Source organism: Pongo abelii, chromosome 21 (assembly GCF_028885655.2).
Source record: "Pongo abelii isolate AG06213 chromosome 21, NHGRI_mPonAbe1-v2.0_pri, whole genome shotgun sequence".
Classification (NCBI taxonomy): domain Eukaryota; kingdom Metazoa; phylum Chordata; class Mammalia; order Primates; family Hominidae; genus Pongo; species Pongo abelii.
In genome coordinates this window covers 3950362-3971631 of record NC_072006.2, presented here as the reverse complement: position 1 = coordinate 3971631, position 21270 = coordinate 3950362, and the positions used below count along the sequence as shown (strand labels likewise).

The 21270-nt window shown below is 39.3% G+C and overlaps 1 protein-coding gene across 16 annotated transcripts in view; it reads right to left on the bottom strand.

The window, feature by feature from the left end:
• The window catches only part of PLCB4 (phospholipase C beta 4), a 411667-nt gene that overhangs the window by 59326 nt on the left and 331071 nt on the right, over positions 1-21270 (bottom strand). For 15 of the 16 annotated variants that reach the window (XM_063720670.1, XM_054541571.2, XM_063720672.1 and 12 more), the window contains 7 exons: positions 18336-18371; positions 15617-15758; positions 14896-14980; positions 14435-14559; positions 12513-12564; positions 3795-3897; positions 2242-2406 (listed from right to left, as the gene is read on the bottom strand). In XM_063720670.1, the coding sequence (XP_063576740.1) occupies positions 2242-2406; positions 3795-3897; positions 12513-12564; positions 14435-14559; positions 14896-14980; positions 15617-15758; positions 18336-18371 (708 nt within the window). The remainder of the gene's footprint in view (positions 1-2241; positions 2407-3794; positions 3898-12512; positions 12565-14434; positions 14560-14895; positions 14981-15616; positions 15759-18335; positions 18372-21270) is intronic. The other variant, XM_063720669.1, reaches the window with a different exon arrangement.

Here is a 21270-nt window from a genome sequence, read left to right as displayed (position 1 = left end):
AACAGGACTTTCACTGATTTTTTCAATGCAGCGCCCAAGAACCATGACTCTAAGGAGTGTGGACCAAATCCATGCTGTTCTTAAATGTTCCCTGATGTTGAAAGTAAGTCCATGATCCATCTGCATTCCCCAAAATGTACTGCATGAGCTACAGTGCCCAAGACACTGAGAAAAGCAATTGGAACATGTTTCCTGGAAATTATCTCATGAAAAATGTTAGATGAAATGAATGTTAAAGATTACTACTTCAACCCTTGTGATTGATCCTTGTCCCCACCCATATAATGGATGAGAAATAAAGCCACTTTCCTTGATCTTAGAGATATCAGTGACAGAGTGGGGCCTGGGAATTGGGGATCTAATCCTGTGATCTAATATCTGGCATGCTCCTGACATCTACATTTGTTTGTTTTTAAGAATATGAAAGGTATCTCTGAATAAATGCTTCATACATAAGAGATAACTTTTATATATAAATTTGGGTCCTCCTTGTTTCTTGTACTGCTCAGTTTCCAGCAAATGTTGGGATGTTAAACAGAGTAAGATGCGGTAGCTAGAAACATTAACATATTTTGATTCTAAGACACCTACTCCTGCCATCCCCAAACTGAATAAATGAACATAAAATCTGAGTTCAGATGGCATAAACTTGATTCAGTTACAAAATAGCAACATTACAAAAAGGGTATCCAATGTGTTTAATCAGTAATGCCTTTTTATTGGATAAAAGCAACCAGGACATCTTGTTTGATCTGAGTGCTGTGTTTAAAGCTAGACAATGGACTGGTTGCCTATTTACATCTGGAGGCTATAATTTAATTCCAGCTTAATGAAGATGAAGAGGAGAAACCACAGTAAATAAGCCAATTTCCCTCTCTCTTGCGCCTTATGCAGTGAATAGAGGCTTGGGCTTTGCCATTCTTGTCATGTGAGATTAGTGAAAAATACAACAATGACAAGAAAGAAAACAAAGTTTTTAAAGCACTTGCTAGCAGTGAAAAAAACGATTTAACTTCTGAAGAACAGAGAAGGACTCAGAATTCGCATCTTGTTTCTAGTGCCAGAACTATTACATATAAACACTAAGTTGGGTATTTTCTCATTCATCCAAAACAAAGAATGCCTGAGTCAACTTTCTCAGCTTCTAGAAATGTGAGTAGGGATTATTCACTATGCCAAAGAACACTAGCCATACTGGTAACGGATCCAACTATAACAAATTGGAAATACCAGGGAAGGAAAAAAACAAATCACAGCTGTGTATATAATTTATACCATATCCTGACAGGGGCAGAGAAGAAGACAATGGGATGCGAAGGTTGCGTGGATAATGGGATTCACATCCCAGGGTAAACTTAAATGTCAAAATGGCCTGTTTCATGAAACCTACATTGATCTCCCTTCATTTGGTTTCTGTAAGCCAGTTACTCTACTCTGAAATGGATAATCCCTATTTTGTTAAGGCAAGAAGCCGATTATCTGTGTTGCATGATGTACAAATGGAGCAGAACCAGCTGGAAAACTTGTACCTAAAGAAGCAGCAAGAAATCATTTTGGTCAGGATAACAGAGTAAGTAAGAAAGGAAAGTGAACATTCTTGGAGACAGCACTGCAGGTGTGCGGATTTTCCACTGCATCTTCAATAGACAAAAAATAAACCAAGGGAAAAGGTGAGTAAGAGATTAACAACTAAACATTAGAGAGAATGGCTGTGATTGTTTTTAGGATCCAACACACAGGAGAAAAAAATAAAACACTAACAACAGTACAAGAAGGACAAGACCTGCAAGTAGGCAACAGGTATCACTCTTTCTGGAGAGACAGGACCATGCCAACTGACCCATGTAGTGACATCTATTGACCAAAATTTTGGAGTGCAGCATCTTACCTGACTACTTGGCTAAAGGAATAGTGTAAGTTACCAGTAACTTCCAGGGTAGGGAAGAACTCTCTAGTGTACGATGGTGTCCATCAGCAAGGACCCATTCTAAAAGATGGTAAACCCAGAGCTGAGGCATTGCTGTGCAGGAGATGGGCTCTTCCAAGGAGGAGAGGAGAACCAAAAGGAGGGCAGGGCCAAATAGAACCAATGATCCTATGACAGCTACAGAAGTTAGCCATTAGGAGAAGAGAAAAAGATGTTGTCGGTTGAATAAGTGCCCCTGTATCGTGTAGCGTCTGTGAACTAAAACATGGCTCCCAAGTTATTAGAGTAAGTTTGACATGCTGAAAATGTCCTACCTTCCGAAATACAAATGACTCTTCATTGTAAACTGGATTGAGTCCATTATTCATAACCATGCGAGTTCGGAATTCCTTACGTATGGTGTCAGTGGGCAACCCATACATATCCACCTCTACGTAGGTGCCAATTTTCTTATCTGATAAGAATTGACCTGATATAACCTGTAGCAGCACAAAAGAGAGCAAAGAGAAGTAAGCTCTGTGTAAGCATCAGTAGCAAAAAATAATCAGGAAGTAAGAAATTCTGTCTTTTGGTTGGGAGCAGGAATTTCAATTATCTATGGCAATAATGTATTCATTCCTATCAAACCAAAACATTATCGAACAACTACTATAGGCAAAAAAAACCCAACTGTTTCAAGCAGATGTTCTACCTTCTAGAACTGTCTAGAAGAAAACAAAGAAAAAATATATATGAATCATAATACAAATAGTGTCCACGGCCTCTTCATCTCACCTAAGTGTCTACACCTATGAAATGAAGTGACGAATTCAGGTATGTCCTAAGACCCTTCATAGCTCTGAAATTCCATCATGCCATCCTTATTAATGAATTCTTTTAGAAGTCTTGGAAAGAGACACACATAAAAGTGAAGCTAGAATTTGTCTGTTATTACTGATATTGACACTGGTCAGCTACGACAGTTTTACAATGTTAGTCTATCTATGATAAAGCTATGGAGAGATGATTTTTCATTTAGTGTTTAAATGACTATAGCCACTTATAAGGGTTTTCTGTTTACATTATTTTCTAGCTAACAATCTGAAACAGCTTTTTTGAGGTATATTTGACATACAATAAATTATATGCATTTAAAATGTACACTTAGGCTAGGCACGGTGGCTCATCCCTGTAATCCCAGTACTTTGGGAGGCTGAGGCAGGTGGATCACCTGAGGTTAGGAGTTTGAGAACAGCCTGGCCAACATGGTAAAAACCCATCTCTACTAAAAATATAAAAATTAGCCAGGTGTGGCGGTGGGCACCTGTAATCCCAGCTACAGGTGCAGGAGAATCACTTCAACCCGGGAGAAGGAGGTTGCAGTGAGCCGAGATTGTGCCACTGCACTCCTGCCTGGGCGACAGAGTGATACTTGGTGTCAAAAAATAAAAAACAAAAAAATAAAATGTAAAATTAGATCAGTTGGGACATATGAGCACATCTGTGAAACTACCTCCGTAATTAAGATGATAAACATTTGTATCATCACCCGAAGTTTCTTTGTGCCCTTTTATAATCCATTCCTCCCTGCCCTTTTTTCAAAGGCCAGCACTGATTTACTTTCTGTCACTATAATTTGCATTTTCTAGAATTTTGTATAAATGGAATCATGTAGCAGGTACTTTTTTGATGGTATCTTTCACTTTAAGTAGCTAATAATTTTACTAGTGAAAATATGTGTCTCATTTTTTAAAAAGGGGGTGGAATCTTAAGTCAAAGTTGTGAGCAGCACATGGATCTTGCAATTTAACTTTCAATATTTTATAATTTCTTTCAAGGACCACTTGCATATACATTTATACTACCTTGTGATGAGCAGGGGCCTTACCTGCACTGAGCAAGTGGCTGCAATAACACCATCAACAGGAGTTTCAGAGAAGGGGTCAAATGTTCGATCAGGCCGCCTCATGAAATCTGGTTTGAGAAGGTACCTGGTAGGACAGTAGCATAGAAGTTTATTAGTAGGTTTTACAAAGACTAAAACACTCACTAGTTGAAACAATGGATGCTTCCTTTTCTCCATCTGTACCACAGGAGCTAGGCTTTTAGGCAGAGGGTCCTAAGGATGGAAGAGAATGTGCCCGCCCTTATGGACAACCTTAAAGAGCTGTAGCCTCAGTGGCATCCAGGACTTCCTGATCCTATCATCTTCTCTGGAACTTTTTTATCCCCTGATCACCTTTAAATACTTTTCTTTATATGTATAAAATAAAATACAAAGAATAACAATGAAAAACCAATTATATTAGCTATAGTTATCAAAATATAAAAATATGTGATATTCTACCTCTGTATTAATTGGACTTTTAATAATGCATTAAATTATAAGATCTAATGGTAAGATCTAATTATGATGACAATAATCTCGAAGTACAAAAATATTCTGAGACAGCTGTAACAACAGTAGTGAAATCTGACAATGTCTGTGATTTACATTGGTGAGAGAGTCACGGGTACCACTAATGTGACTGTGGATTGTTGTCTACATTCACAATCAAAGGAAATTGACATTTCAGCTAGAGGTAAGTGGAAATAAAAATAAATAATTTCCCCATTTCTAGTAGAAACAATTAAGCAAGAAAACGAATTAAAAGGCATCCAGATTGGAAAGAAGGAAGTAAATCTATTTCTAGTCACAGATGACATGATCCCATAAATAAAAAAAAACTCTAAGGAATCCACAAAAAAAACTATTGGAATAAATAAATTCACCACTATTGCAGGATACCAGATAAACATATAAAAAGTCAATTGTATTTCTATACAATGACAATGAACAATACAAAAATGAAATTAAGAAAACAATTCTATTTATAATAACAGCAAAATATAAACCACTTAGGAATAAACTTTTTTAAAAAAATAAGTGCCTACAATTTGAAAACTATAAAACACTGTTCAAAAAAATTAAAGAAGAGCTAAATAAATGTGAAGACATCTTGCCTTCATGGGTTGGAAGACCATATTGTTAAGCTGGAAGTATTTCTCAACTTGATGCGTGAATTCAGTGTAATCTCTATCAAAATCCCAGCTGACTTTTTGGTAGAAACTGACAAGCTAATCCTAAAATTCATATAGAAACTCAAGGGATCAAGAATAGCCAAAACAATGTTAAAAGAGAGAACAAAATTGGGTGTCTCACACTTCTTGATTTCAAAACTTATTACAAAGCTACAAGATTTAATCAAGACAGTCTGGTACTGACATAAAGAAAAACACATAAATCAATGAGACAGAATCAAAGTCTATAAATAAATCCATGTATCTATGGCCAATTGATTTTTGACAAGGATGCCAAGACCAATCAATGGGTGAAAGAATAGTCTTTTAAATAAATAGTGACAGGATAACAGGATAGTTCCATGCAAATAAATAGATAAATAAATAAAACTGGATCCTTACCTTATACCATATACAAAAATTAGCTCAAAGAGGATAAAATAACTAAATGCAAGAGCCAAACTACAAAATTCCTAAAAGAAGCCATAAGGACAAATCTTTATGACCTGAATTTGGCAATGGATTCTAAACATAATACCAAAAGCACGTGCAACAATACATTGGATTTTCTGTTGAAAACTTTTATGCTTCAAAAGACACTATGAAGAAAGTAAAAAGACTAGTCACAAAAAGGAAAAAATTGCAATTCATATATCTGATTAGAGGCCTATATCTATGTGTATTAGAGCACATAAAAAGATGCCTAACATCATTAGTCATCAGAGAAATGAATATCAATGAGATATCACTACATATACACTAGGATGACTATAATAAGTCAGATAACAATAAGTGTTGACAAGGATGTGGAGAAATTGAAACTCTCATATGTTGCTAGTAGGAGTGTAAAATAATGCATTCACTTAGAAACACAGTCTGGCAGTTCCTCAAAGAGTTAAACATAGAGTTACCATATGACCCAGCAATTCCATTCTTATGCATGTAACCAAGATAAATGGAAAGACATATTCATAGAAAAACTTGTATATGAACATTCATAGCAGCATTATTTGTAATAATCCAGAGATGGAAATTATCCAAATGTCCATCGATGAATGAATGTATGGCACAAAATGTGGTATATCCATACAATGGAAAATTATTCAGCAATAAAAATAATAAAGTATTGATATACGTTACAACCTGGATGAGCCTTGAAAACATTATGTTAAGTGAAAGAAGCCAGGCACAAAAGGCCATATGTTGTATAAATTCATTTATATCAAATGTTCAGAATAGGCAAATATAGAGACAGAGGGTAGATTAAAATTCCCATTGGGAGATAAAAGCTAAAAGATACAGATTTTGAGGCGATGACAATGTTCTGCAATTACCCTCACTACACAATGTCTGCCCCTCATGTCCACTGGGTTGTGGTCATATAATCACAGATTCCACAATTTCCCTGAAACTTGTGTCAAAAAACTTAAAAAAAATAAAAAATTTATTAGAAATAAGTAACCATAGATTTAAAGAATCCATACTATGAGCAGTACATCAAGGAAAATAAAAGTACTTTTTTCCGAAAGTAAAGGTTTGCTTTTAAATGTAAAAGAATCAAAATTATGTGAACTCAAATCTCTAATTTTTCTTAGAAGCATAACTTTTATTAATTTCAAGTCTAGATGATGTCAACTTTATTATCTTTTAAAATACAACCCAAAAGGGATCTGGAGTCATATTTTTTATTTAAAGTTTAATGCCACTTTTCTTAGTTTTGAAAAAATCACCATTCATTGTAATCTTCTAAGTCTGAACAAAAAACAAAGTGTTAAAAATATTCCCTTACATTTGACAATCCAAAAAGGAATCTTTAAGAGACAACACTGATTTTTTATCAAGAATATAGAAATTTACACAATTGTTGAAATGTTAAAAGTGATTTTGAACACTCTTGTCTCCAAGAGAATGCAACCCACAATATTAATATAAAAGCTCTCTATATAGAAGAGATTATCTTCTGTATTCATGGAGTTTTAGATTTGTAGCTTTTTTTGTGGCTAGAGTTGGCAACTAGAAAATATGATGATACAGCAAAAGGTAAAGAATCAGAATGGAAAGTAGGTGAGTAACTACAATACTATGCCTGCATCTCCGAGGGAAGCCCACCAGCTTTCTCTGGAAGGAAAACCGACACAGACTGTGAGGGGAGGTGGTAACAATGGTGGTTCTGGCTTTCATGACACAGGCAGCATTTGGACCCCAGCTGTGGCAAATGAGGGATTCTGCCTCCTGAGGAAGGTCAGGACGTGGATGAATACAGGACCAGAGTCACCTTTCCAGTTCTGAATCTCCTTGGGAAGTGAGTGTCCAGAGATTCCTCACTTTCCACAGTCCTTTGTTAAAGATCAAGAGCCCTTCCCACCCACCAAAATAAGAAACGGGATCACAATGACATCTCAGGGTCAAAAGCATTCTTCCACATCCCCCCTTTCAAATCTGCATAGAACACTCATCTGTGAAAGAGTGAATTGATCCAAAATGAGAAATGGCAGGGGAAAGGGGCAAGAAACCCATATCCAATTCTCCAAAGCAGGCACGCTCCGGTGAAATGGGTTCATTTTGTATATGTGAAGAGAGTAAAACAGAGTATGCAGAAGCTTGTCAGGACCATGAGATAAGCCCTGGCCCGGGATAGGACACTTAGCAAGCTTTCTTTGATGGTCAAAGGAGCATCTGTTCTGGGTCCAAGGAGGTCTGAGAGAGCAGCAGAGGTTGCCTCTCATATCCCTGGTGGCTGTGAGGGTGCAGGGACCTGGGGCATTGATAGGGAAGCTGAAGCCAGAGTCTGGCACCAGAGCTGGCTATGTGGATGTGCTAATTGTGCAGTTGTACAGGGCCCTGAACTCAGAAGGGCCCCATGCTTGGTTTAATGCTCTGCATCCACCATCCTAAATTCTCAGGAGCCCTTCATTTTCATTCTGCATTGGGCCCTGCAAATGACATAGATGGTCTGTTTGGTGCTTTCTGGTACAGAAAATGAACTCACTCCAGACATCTAGGTCTGTGCAGTAGGCACAGGCACAAGGCCAAAGCCAATGGCAAGGCAGGGATCCAAGGATTCTCTGTGGACTGTGTAGAGCCTTGGAAGGCAAGAGAGGGAGAGAAGAAGGGTTGCTAACAAGGTGGGTGGATAGGAACCCCAAGAATGAGAAAATGGGGTCATAAGGAAATGCATCCTATTTCATCATACCTAAGATGCCATCAGTTGTCCAACATGCCATTATTTTATTTAGCTGCAAGAAAGCAAAATGGCTGCTGATGATAACCGCAAGTTGCTATGCTCTACAGTATCCCCCTTTATTTGCAATTTTGCTTTCTGAAGCGTCAGCTACCCCTGGTCAACTCTGTTCCAAAAATATTAAAATAGAACCTAATATAAAAGTTGGAAAATAAAAATTTGAAATAAAAAATCTATTTTAAAAGATAGAAAACCCAATAGGAAAATCAGTAGAAGTTCTTCACAAAACAGAATATCTAAATAGCCAATAAACATAAAAAAGAGAAAAAAATTAAGATATTTTGAGACCACATTCACATAACTTTTATTACTCTATATTGTTATAACTGTTCCATTATTAGTTATTGATGTTAATCTCTTACTGTGCCTAATTTATAAATTAAACTTTATCACAGGTATGCAATGTATAGAACCACAATATATATAATACATGTTGGGTTTGGTGGTTTCAGGCATCCACTGGGGTTCTTAGAACGTATGGCCTGTGGGCAAGGGAGAAATGCTGTATAAAAATGGCCTCTGAATCATAAAATGTCATACCATTTTGATGTCAATCACCCACTTTCCTATGAAAGTCTAAAAAGATTTTAGATATTAATTTACACTATTTTGTTTCATTTGCAATTAGGGAAATGTCTTCCATTTTTCCATCTTCAAAAACGAGACTGTTAAAAGCACTGCTCACTTTCCTGGTAACACTCACACTTACTGGGCCTAGTGGTGTGCCCTCCCGCAAGATCAGCCAGGGAGCACAGAGGGGGTTCCCAGGAGGGTTTCTGACGTTTTGCTACAGTTGCTAGATCCTGGGGTGTTTGTGTACTTTGCACACTGATGTTCTATATAAAACAGGGATTCTTTGCCTCCACAGGCCTAAAGGATACAGAATGCCTCTTTAAGAAATGCAGTCCTCAGACTCAGCCCAAAGGGGCAGTTTTTAAAAGTCTTTGCAGGTGGGTAGGAGAACCAGAAGGGTGATGCAGTGAGAACCATGCAGTGCCCCAGCTTGCCCGAGCACCAGGGACAGGAGCTCCTGTGCAGCACTGGGCCCCACATCTACCATCGCCATGGAACACAGAGACATGCAGGTGAGGGCAATTTCTTCTCTTTTCCCTGCCAGTGACAGCCTTTGCCACCAGCTGGGTGTATGGGAAGGGGAATTAGGAGATAAAAGAGTCAACAACATCGCTAATACTTTATCAAGCTGGGCTGCCCCACTGCACAGGCTATTTTTCAGCCTTTCTGGTGAGGTGTATGCTTTCAGTCACACAGCGTCCAACACATCAGCACAGAATTCAGGCTAAAGTAGCAACAGTGTCCTTTTCTGTGAAGGTATTTTAAAATAAATGAATGCATTTAAAAATGACCAATGAGGTCGGGCATAGTGGCTCATGTCTGTAATCCCAGCACTTTGGGAGGCCAAGGCAGGCAGATTGCCTGAGCTCAAGAGTTCGAGACCAGCCTGGGCAACATGGTAAAACCCCATCTGCACAAAAAATACAAAAACTAGCCATGTGTGGTGGTGGGCACCCCTAGCTACTTGAGGGGTGGAGGAAGGAGGATGGATGGAGCCCAGGATGTCAAAGTTGCAATGAGCCACGTTTGCACCACTGTACTTCAGCCTGGGTGACAGAGCGAAACCCTGTCTTAAGAAAAAATAAATAAATAACGGTGGAGAGAGTGAGACACTGCATATGCTAATGATGGCTGAGCAGAAACTCTAGGAAAAACAAACTGAACATAGGATTGTCAGGACTTTCTTTTTTTTGAGATGGAGTCTCGCTCTGTCGCCCAGGCTGGAGTGCAGTGGCACGATCTCGGCTCACTGTAAGCTCTGCCTCCCAAGTTCAAGCCATCCTCCTGCCTCAGCCTCCCAAGTAGCTGTGACTACAGGCGCCCATCACGACGCCCGGCTAATTTTTTGCATTTTTAGTAGAGACGGGGTTTTGCCATGTTAGCCAGGATGGTCTCCATCTCCTGACCTTGTGATCCGCCTGCCACGGCCTCCCAAAGTGCTGGGATTAGAGGCGTGAGCCACTGTACCCGGCTGTCAGGACTTTTTTTTATACAGAAACAATACTCCCTGCATCAGGCCAGGCTGCCAGGATTCCTCATGGCATGTTGGACAGCTGATGGCATCTTAGGTGTGATCGCTGAGGTGGGCGAGGAAAGTGCTTTAAGCATCACTGGGCCACTGAAAGTTTCCAGAAATGAGCACAGCCATGCCCGACGGGTCCTGTAAGAGCCAGGAGTGCCGAGGCTGCCTCCCTGGGGTCCTTAAAGGACGACTGAACAGAGCACTCATTGAATTTTGCAATGTCTCTGTGTGTGATTGATCACAAGGCCTTAAGCTTTTCTTAAATCTCACTTTTACACAGAAATGTGCAGTTCCTGAAGTACTTTCGTACACATTCATTCAATCTGACTGAGCTGTCGTAAACTGTTAAAGAAAAAAAATGTACCCAAACACTTGTTGAACATGGTAAAGTGGACTTTATTCAAAGGGGTAGGGAGCCGTGGTGATAGGTATACGGGCTCAACTCTTACCCCAACAAGCATACATGGAGATTTAGAACCATGGAGTAGGGTGAGCACCAGCAGATGGAAAATTACTATGAGGAAACATCAAGGATAAGGATTTCTGGCCAAACTGACTTGATAGGATTATTGCTGAAGGCAGGCCAAGGTGATAGGATATCCAGGGTGGTCAGATACCAAGGGCTGGGGATTTTCACTAAACTGAACTAGCATGATTCTTGCTCAGACTGGATTCTACAGCGACTGAGAGGGAAGCCCAAAGGTGGGTCTCATCAGAAAGGACTCGGTTTTTGTCAAAGGACAAAGTCTTTTTCAGTTCCCTGTTTGGTTCTAGAAAAAAGACATTTTTTTTTTCCTTTGAGTACAAACAAACCCTGTGCAACAGGTGTCACCATCTTCATTTTATCAAGCAGAGAAGAGAAGCTCTGAGTCTAACACACCTGCTCTAGGCAATACAGTAAGAACTAGGAGCAGCTGGGAGCTGAGCTCAAATCCTGATCTTTAGACTCCCAGCCTAGGGCTTTTACTCACAGTCCAGGGCTGAACCCCTGGGACTTTATGCCTCGGCCCACTACTTGGGAGAGGAGGAAGTCTACGAAGCAATTTATGCGCAAAATCTCCTGGGTTGGAACACTTGGCATTAAATAACAAAATTGCTTTCACAAAATTCTGAAATATGAATTCAGATCTTTCTCTTCCCAACTACACAATTTATTTTCTTCCAAAGCACACAGCAGAGGAAAATGTAGGGCATGCTCCAGGTATGTAAGTGGTGGGTGATTCGGGGAATAGCATGGTCACTGTGTGTGCAGCCACATTGGCACAGAACCATTCACCAGGCCAGCAGAGGGAGGCAGTGTGCATGCTGAAAAGTCATTCCTAACTCACAACTGCTGAAAAATGTTATCTTGACTGGCAGTGTTCAGTGACAAAAATTAAGACATCCAATCAGGCGAGCCACCATGAAGAAATTCCTAATAGCATCATTATGACGGGATAGATTTCCATTGGATTCCTCTAGAGGCCTTTGGGCAGTGGTCTGGAGTTATTAATACTTACTTGCTTGGGGACAGATGCATGAGGCTGAGGTGGGGTGAGGGGATGACCACATAGTTTTTTTTTTTTTTTTTTTTTTTTATCTCAAGAGAATTCTAATTTTATATTTTCATTTAATCTTTCAGTGTTTCCGTGGAATTAACATTTCCTATTTCACTTCTTAGTTCACAGTTTTCAAGAGTGCTATTTAAGGAAACCAGGACAATATTCACAGCATTATTCTTTGATAACTGCTACTTACAAGACACAAAAAAGAATCAGTAGAGGACAAAGGTTTATTCCCAACTGAATAAAATTCAGCTCGACACCCACAGCTTCATTACATATGAAATTAACTTCATTACTTGATTTGTCCTACGTAAAATGCACATATTTAAGGCCTACATCTCCAGTTAATGTCCAAGTGTGCAGGGATTATTACCTTTCCCAGACAAAAAAACCTCCACTATTGATTTTAAAGTGAGAGGATTAAACTCTAGGATATGTATGAACTGCTTCACTTGTGATTAAAAAAACCCAAAACCTGCTTAGTAAAATGGGGTAGATGAAGAATGTATACGTGCAAATATTCTCTAGGTATTTCATTTGTTTCTATTCCATCCCTCAAACCCAGCTTAAATTCTGTAGCCCCTAATTGAAAATGACATGGCTTCATTATAGCTGTAGTATGGAGTTCTCAATCTAGGTGATAACAGTTTAAATCATATTACTCACCCGCACGATCCATTATACTCAAATTTTCCCTGATTCAATTGCATCGCTAAATCTGTCAAGAGACAAAAATAATTTAGCATCTTGTCTTCCTAGACAAAAAAGACCCTGACAGGGTAATTTTAAACAATAGGTATCAGATTGCTCCTAGGCCCATGGGTCCCTCTTTAATACAAGGTTCTGCTTGGTCTATTTAAGGCATACTCTCTTCCATGTTGAATTGACCTCATGTTTCATTTAAATTAAACATAAAATGTGTTTTCATAAAGATCATGCTAAAGGTCACTTTTAAAACTGGATTCAATATAGGAGTCGTACCATTGTTCAATGAGTATTGAGAGTAGAGATATCCAACCTGCTACAGTGGGAGAGGATGGGTCTCAGGATCCCTGGGCAGAGGAACCCTGGAGATACCCCGGAGGGTGAATATGAAACTTGATTTAAAAGACTGGAAAATGAACTAGGTAAGTATTGCATAAAACTTGGTGATATGCTTCCAGGATGGGGCGCAGGGGGAATTATTCTAGTGGGGTCCACCCTGGCAGTGCCTGGCTTGTGACTTTTCTCTTGCAAGTGAATAAATTTTTTTCTTTCTTACCATCAGCAAAAGAAATGGGTAAACTGATGAATATTTTTTCCTCTTCAACACTGCACTCCAGTGTTTAAACCTAATATTATAGTGTTTAAACCTAATATAGAATAAAACATAAGCTGGGCTAGCCATTTAATCCATATTATGGACTCATTGACAACTGAGAACACAAGTTGGCCCTTTTTAAGTAAGTGAAGTCATCAGGACCTTGTTACTGGGCCCCCGCTAGAAACACTCAGGATTGTATTGGTACCTATCACGTCACAGTGTAACCTAGCAAGCACTGTGGGGACCCCATGCAGAATGGCGACTCCAGTAGGAGGAGCTTCCGGTCACTGGGGAGGCTCCTTCAAGGTGTGAGAAGTATAGTCAGCTCACACTCGTGCCAAAGGAATGAAAGTCAAAGGATCTTCCAATCAATCCAGATAGCAGGGAACAAGGTGACAGGGATTCTTAAAATACAAAATAGATTTTAAAAAATCCTCAAATTGGGAAGCATGGGCAGTTCTCTTATACAGCAAATAATTGAAGGAAAATAGGGTTTTCTGGTTTTGTTATTTTACCAATTGTAAGAACCATAGAATTGACCATATACAGTGAATAGGTTTTGTGGCATATTTCTATCTATTCTATTTCTATTTTGCTACCTCTAATCTTAATATTGTGATCCTAGGCTCTTAAGCAAATCTCAAAAATTTTAAAAATTTGTTTATCAATTATAGAAATTTACTTTTCCTTCCAGAAAATAAAAAGTCATTATATATTGGAAACCTGACTTTGAGTACACTTTGGAGGACCAAGTTATAGATTAGTACCTCTTCAAATATGTAACTCCTTATATACCATTTTAGTGGAGCTTACTCCAAAATATTCTGTATTTGTTTAGTGAAGTGCCCCTGTGTCAGTCATATTTGCTGAATGTTCACAGTGGTCAGGGTATTTGCCAAAGGAGAAATGAGTCGCCGTTACTATACAAAGATACTCAAATTCTTTTCACTTAATTCTGCCCCTGGAAACAAAGATAACAACTTTGATCCAAAAGGAAGAAAAACGAGAAATATTTTGGAATATGGGATAATGGTTAGCAGGAATAGTCATGGCATTTATGAAAGGAATTAAATTCCAATCACAACACATTATCTTCTACCATTGTTTGCTCTATTTTGGGTTTTTTTTTTTTTATTTCTCACCATTATATAAATCCAATAACACATTGCTTTGCCATATGTCTGCTTCCTTTAAAAAATGCCCACAGCCAACTGATGGGAAGTGCTGGCACCATCCTGTCAAAGCGTTCTCATGGAATTTGGGGTCACCGGACATCAGCTCCTACCTGGGGTTTGATAGTTCAGTGAAACCATCTGGCAGCCAGCGTTCCAGAAAATCTGAGGCATGTAATTACTGGAATCGACTCGGCCTCCCTTGGGGTAAATGCGACTCATTTGCCGTTTGTTATAACTGTAACTTATTAAGGAAAACAGAAAAAAAGAGTCCTACAGCAGAGAAAAATAAACAACAAAGAGCTAAAACAACAAAGGTCTAGGCCAACAACGACAAACAAGTAGACAGCACAGAGCAGATTTCACATTTACAAATGATGCTTAAGATCACAGTTCACTGTGTGGATTATAAAAACAATTTTCATTTGGGCAGATTGTCACAGCTGCTATGGTCTTTCCCACATATCATTTTATTAACTCCACCACCAGAATGATGTATTAGCCATTTAATTTCAGAGGCTCCTGCCAAACCAACGTGAGTCAACCACTCATTCCACTTGATATATAAGGATACTTGACAAATTCAATTGCATGTGTCTTCAAGTAGCCAAGACCGACTGATTCATTAAAAGAAGACATGTTATAATGAATATTGCGTTCTGTAAAAGAAAAGCAAAGATGGATTCAGGAACCCTGCCATCAAACCCTCACCGAAAAACAGCAATAAATAAATACAATTACACCCTGAATCACGAGGCCTTGGAGGCTAATGCTACATTATCATGTCAGTAGCTCCTACTTTCATTGACATCCTGTGGATGGAGACATCTGTCTTAAAAAAAAAAAAAAAAAAAAAGTGCTGAATTAAATCGGGAGTCATTACAGAAATTACATGTACCCCAATTGCCACAGCCGCCACCGACATATGAATTTTTGATGATAATGATGATTATGATGGCTTCTCTAGCCCATAAATGAAGTTTTTAAATACTTCTTATGTTTTTTGAAAACCAGCTTTTGATTAAAAGGAGTCTTCTGAATGCACGTGGGAACAGAAGAGGCTACATGCCCAGCACTAACAAATCCATAGTCTCTCATCGCCACCTTGTGGTTGAGGTCATGAATGACAATGTAATGTCACCACACACCAAGGTGGCTTCTATGGTCTGTGAAACAAAAATAAGGTGGGGTGGAACAGCCCCCATGCCCACAAAGAAAAATGGCAACAAGTTAGATAAAAGCTCATCTGCACCATAAAAGCAAAAAAGGCGACTGCATTTAACCTTTGGTGTTACCTTCTGCCACATGGAAACCTTGAAACTTTACAGGCTGGGCGTAGTTGATCATTGTGGACAAATATGGATGGATATTAGTGGTAGCACCTACATATTTATAAGATGCCATCCACGCCTGCTCATCTTCTACAGTGACCAGGCCCTACAAGCACAAGGAAGAAAACATATAAGTCGATGACTTCAGTAGGACCCACGGATACGTGCTGCAGATTTCCTTAATAAAGATAATTGCACACACACAAATTGAAAGGTAAAGACTTTTTCTTCCTCAATTATACTAAAGGATACTTTAAGAAGTTAGTGTTTTGTAGCTCTAAATAATGCAAAAGGAGGTAATCATAAAATATTAAGCTTATCTTACATTTGTAGGACATTTTTAGATTTTTAAGGGACTTTAAAATATTCAAAAAATTACTGGCCGGGAACGGTGGCTCACGCCTTTAATACCAGCACTTTGGGAGGCCAGGAGTTCAAGACAAGCCTGGCGAACACGGCAAAACCCCATCTCTACTAAAAATGCCAAAAATTAGCCGGGTGTGGTGGCGTGAGCCTGTAATTGCAGCTACTTGGGAGGCTGAGGCAAGAGAATCGCTTGAACCCAGGAGGCAGAGGTTGTGGTGAGCTGAGATTGCGCCACTGCACTCCAGACCAGGCAACAGAGCAAGACTCCATCTCAAAAAAGAAAAAAGAGAAATTACTATATTGGACCTCACAGCAATGCTATGAAATAGATATAGCAGGTATTACTCATATTTTTACAAATTGAGGCACAACATCAAAAATAGTTACTCTTGAACATTAGTGTGCATCAGAATCACCTGGAAGGCTTTTTAAAATAAAACAGATTCCTGGGCCCCACACTCAGAGTTTCTGTTGAAGTGAGTCTGCAGTGAGGCCAGTCATTGCTGTAACTAGTTTCCAGGTGCTAATGATGCTGCCTCTTTGGGGACTGTTTCACCGTAGCACTCTAGAATGTAAGCCACATACATACGTGGTTTATAGTATTTAAAAAAGCACTTAATCTTAAAAGTAACCTAATAACTTGCTGCTTACGACATATTGAAATTGCATTACTTTGCACACAGAAAAAAGAAAACAAATTAGTTTATTTATTGATAGAAAAAACAACAACAAAACCAACAACAAAAATAATACCTTCAAAAGTGATCAATATTTTTGCTGAGAACTTTGCAAAGCTAAATTTCCTGCATAAAGTGAATCTAGTTGGATAAATTCCTTAATTGGGTGATGTAATCCATGAGTTAAAAAATGGTCAGATGCTGGGCACGGTGGCTCACGCCTGTAATCCCAGCACTTTGGGAGGCCCAGGAGGGTGGATCACGAGGTCAGGAGATCGAGACCATCCTGGCGAACACCGTGAAACCCCGTCTCTATTAAAAATACAAAAAAATTAGCTGGGCGTGGTGGCGGGCACCTGTAGTCCCAGCTACCGGGAGGCTGAGGCAGGAGAATGGCAAAGGGCGTGAACCCGGGAGGCAGAGCTTGCAATGAGTGGAGATCCACTGCACTCCAGCCTGGGCAACAGAGCGAGACTCCGTCTCAAAAAAAAAAAAATGGTCAATTTGTTTGTCTTAACTGATGACTTAACAATCTGAGCATTCTAAATTATCAAACTGATTTCACCAATAAAAGCCTGAAATAATAATCAAGTAATGTAACTTGGTTTTGTTTTTGTTTTTATCATTTTCTTAATGTGTCCTCCTGCTCCCCTACCAAACAACGGCCATGTCCGTTCCTTCCATGTGTGTTTAATAATAATAAATACCCCCAGTGCTATGTGCTGGGCACCAGGATGAGTTCTTGCACGCACGGTCTCATTACTGTCTGTGATGTGTAGTGGGGATTAGAGTCTTACTCACTGACCACATGAGAAGATTGATGCCTTGAGAATTAAAATAACTTAGCTAATAAATGACAATGACCAAATGTCAATCTGTACACTGTTGACTAAAATTATGAATTATGAAATTCTAGAACAAGAGAATAATGTACTCACAAATATTTTGGGAAAGGCCTGTGACCATATTTATTCATAATTCTTTCAAATTTAATATTTAGAGGGTGAGAAGATAGGATCTCAACTCCAAATAGGATAGGACCCCACAGGTAGCAAGGCAGTATTTTCCGAACCTCTGAAGTATGAGAATGAAGTTATAAGGCAAACTTCTGCCTGTGGCTGTCAGTCTCATTGTTGTAGGATAAACCATAAATACTTACTAAATAAAACTACTGTGATCACATGAAGAACTTTGAAGAGGATGAAAGAAAGTGAAAAATGTAACTTTACCTTTCCTACAATAAGGCCAATAGCTAATAACATCAAGTAATACTCCTAGAAGTTATGCAGTGTAAAATTAATCAGTGATCTTCCAGAATGTCAATGTAGTGGGAACTAAGATCATCCTTTCTATTATGCTATAATATGGATTTGATGACCTATTCGCTCATTTTTATTTTCAAATTCAATATGCTGATGATCATGTAGTTCCACTGCAGGAATGAAATCTCTCATTCCAATGAAGAAAATGCCTTACTGTATTAAATACCTACTTTTAGAAAATCATCTTACTCACCTGCCCTAGTTTTGTGATTTTTATCAGGATTTAATCATTTTATCACCACAATTGATTCCTTCCTTTAAAGATTTTTTAAATTAGATGCATCTGATTTAAAATGTGCAAGGGAATTATTTTGTTACCTTTTTGTTGTTTTCATGTTCAAGGTCATCTGAAGCCTAATTAGAGAAAGGAAATAATTTGTTTACTTCTCTAAAGGGCAAAATTCCAAATTTATTAGCCATACATACATAGATATTTAAATAAGTGTAGGTAAACTTGTTATTCTATTTATTTGCTAAGGTGGGACATTACTGATGACAAAAAGCCATGGATGGCCTCACTGTTTTATGCACCAGAAGGGCTAATCTTAATGCTCTTTCCCTCCTTTGTGGACAGTCTTTACCTACTTAGATGTTTTATTATGATTATTTAATTGGTGCTTTAGTCATGGGGCTTGGGAAAAGCAGCATGAATGGTCACTCCTGAGTAACTCAGCATTCATGTCTGGGTATTTGCTATGGACTGTACACTGGTGCAGCCCCCCATACTGTCCCCAATTCATATACTGAAACCTTAATTCTCATGTGATGGCATTTGAAGATGGGGCCTTTGGGAGGTAATGTGGTCATGAGGGCCAAGCCAAGAGAGAGCTTGCCTCCTTATTCTCTGTCCACCACGTGAGGACATAACCACGAAGAAGGCCCCCCCACTAGGAATTGATAGCATGGAACCTTGATCTTAGACTTCTTAGACTCTAAAATGGTGACAAATAGAAAAGTTGTTTAAGTCAATGGTATTTTTGTGATAGCAGCTCCAACTGACTAAGACACTAAGACAATATTTATGAAGGTTTTAGCAACTATTTTTTTTTTTTTTTTGAGACAGAGTCTTGCTCTATTGCCCAGGCTGGAGTGCAGTGGCACAATCTTGGCTCACTGCAACCTCTGCCTTCCGGGTTCAAGCAATTCTCCTGCCTCAGCTTCCTGAGTAGCTGGGATTACAGGCACGTGCCATGGCGCCTGGCTAATTTTTGTATTAAAACAATACTCTTGAGTCTTAATAGACGTTCAATATTCTCAAAGTAGTCACAATTCCCTATATCAGAAAAGATAGGGTGTAAAGGCAATATTCCTTTGGCTTTGCTCATCAGACAAATAGTCTCCCCTCTTCCTATCACCAAATGTATCTGCCTACCTGCATCTTCATCCACTGTCTTCACTAATCAGGTGTTCCTGCTCCTGTGAAGGGCCACACCTTCGTACCACAGTGATCCCACCCTCTTCCACCTCCTCAAGGAATTCCAGGCAGTTATCCCCTCTCTTTCCTGCAAAACTAATCTCTTCCTCTCTATTGCACCACTTCCAAGTTTGCAAACACACTCCAGATTCATTCATCCGAAAAATAAAACACTACCTTGACTCCTCAGGTGCCCTTGGCCACCAGTCCATTTCTTGCTCCCCTTCACAGCAAAACTTCTCAAAAGCATAGTCTCTAGTCATTCATATCTGTGTGATCCAGTGTCACCACCCTGCCTGGCACTCCACTGAAATGTCTCTTTAAGGTTGCCAATGACCTCCATGCTAACAACCCAGAGGACACTCTTGAGTCTTCTTACTTAATCAGTCAGTAGCATTTGTTAAATTAAGTTTAGCCTAAAGCTGTCTCTTTACCTATTCTAAAGGTTTCTTCATAAACGTTCACATAGTAAACTGCAGACTGAATGGATGTGTAAACAGACTGGAACCTACTCATGTGCCAATCACTGAGTTTCAGCCAATCAAAGGTGGCCAACTATTCAACCTCTGTTCAAATAAGGCAAATAAGGCTGTAACCAATCCAGCTGCTTCTGTACCTCACTTCTGTTTTCTGTAGGTCACTTTCCTTTTTCTGTCAATAAATCTTCCACCACGTGGCTGCACTGGAGTCTCTCTGAACCTCTTCTGGTTTGGGGCCTGCCCAATTTGGGAACTGTTTTTTTTTGCTCAACGAAACTCTGTTAAATTTAATTTGTCTAAGATTTTTAACATATTCTACAGTCAACCACTCAGTCCTTCTGTTAACACTGTTCTCTTTCTTGGTTTTCTTGGTGTCACTGCCTAATTTCCCTCCTACTTCTCTAGCCATACCTTGCTCTTCTTTTCTGGCTCCACTTTTAACTAGGGCTCCACTTGGGCCTTCTTTTCCACCTTTCCCTGTGAATCATCTCAGTATTTCCATTGTTTCAAATATGATCTTTTGAACTCCCAACTTGTATCTCTAGCTCAACCTGTCTTCTATATACACGTGATAATGATGCCAGTGATCATGAGGATAATGACAATGATAAAGATGAAAAGGATGATAATATACCAGCAACTAATACCTTTACAGGAGTTACCATGTGCCAGGCACCACGCTAAGCTCTTGACATGTCACAAACCATCCACTCTTCACAGTGACCCCATGAAAAAGGTGTTATCGTCTTCACTTTGCAGATGAGGAAACTAAGGTACACAGAGGTTAAGTAACTTACCCAAAGTTAGACAGTTAGGAAATGAACCCAGAGAGAGAGTCAGATGGCAATGCTATATGAACACCTCCCCTTGAATACTTCACAGGCATCTCAAATAGTCATCCCATTTGAAACTCCTGAATTCTTTCTCTTTCGGTCATCCCCATGCCAGTAAATGGTACCACCACCTACCCAGTTCCTCAAACAAGGACACTAGAGGGTCATCTCACTTCTTCTTTCTCTCTCATTCCCACATTCCATCCATCAGTAGGCTGTCCCATTTCTCAACATGTCTTGAAGCCACTCAGTCCTCTCTGATGCATTGTCTGGTTTGACCATCGGGGACTCGTCTGGCCTAGAGCAGCAGCCTGTCCTCACTGCTTTTACTGCTTCCACTCCTGTTTCCTCCTAAGCTAGTCTACATATGGCAACCACAGCAATCTTTTAAAACTTGAATCAGGCTACACTGCCCCCTTCTCTAAACTTTTTCAATAGTGCCACATTTCACTGAATATTTGAATTTATCATAATGGTCTCCAAAATCCTACATCACCCAGTTCCCACCTACCTGCCTCATCTCATCT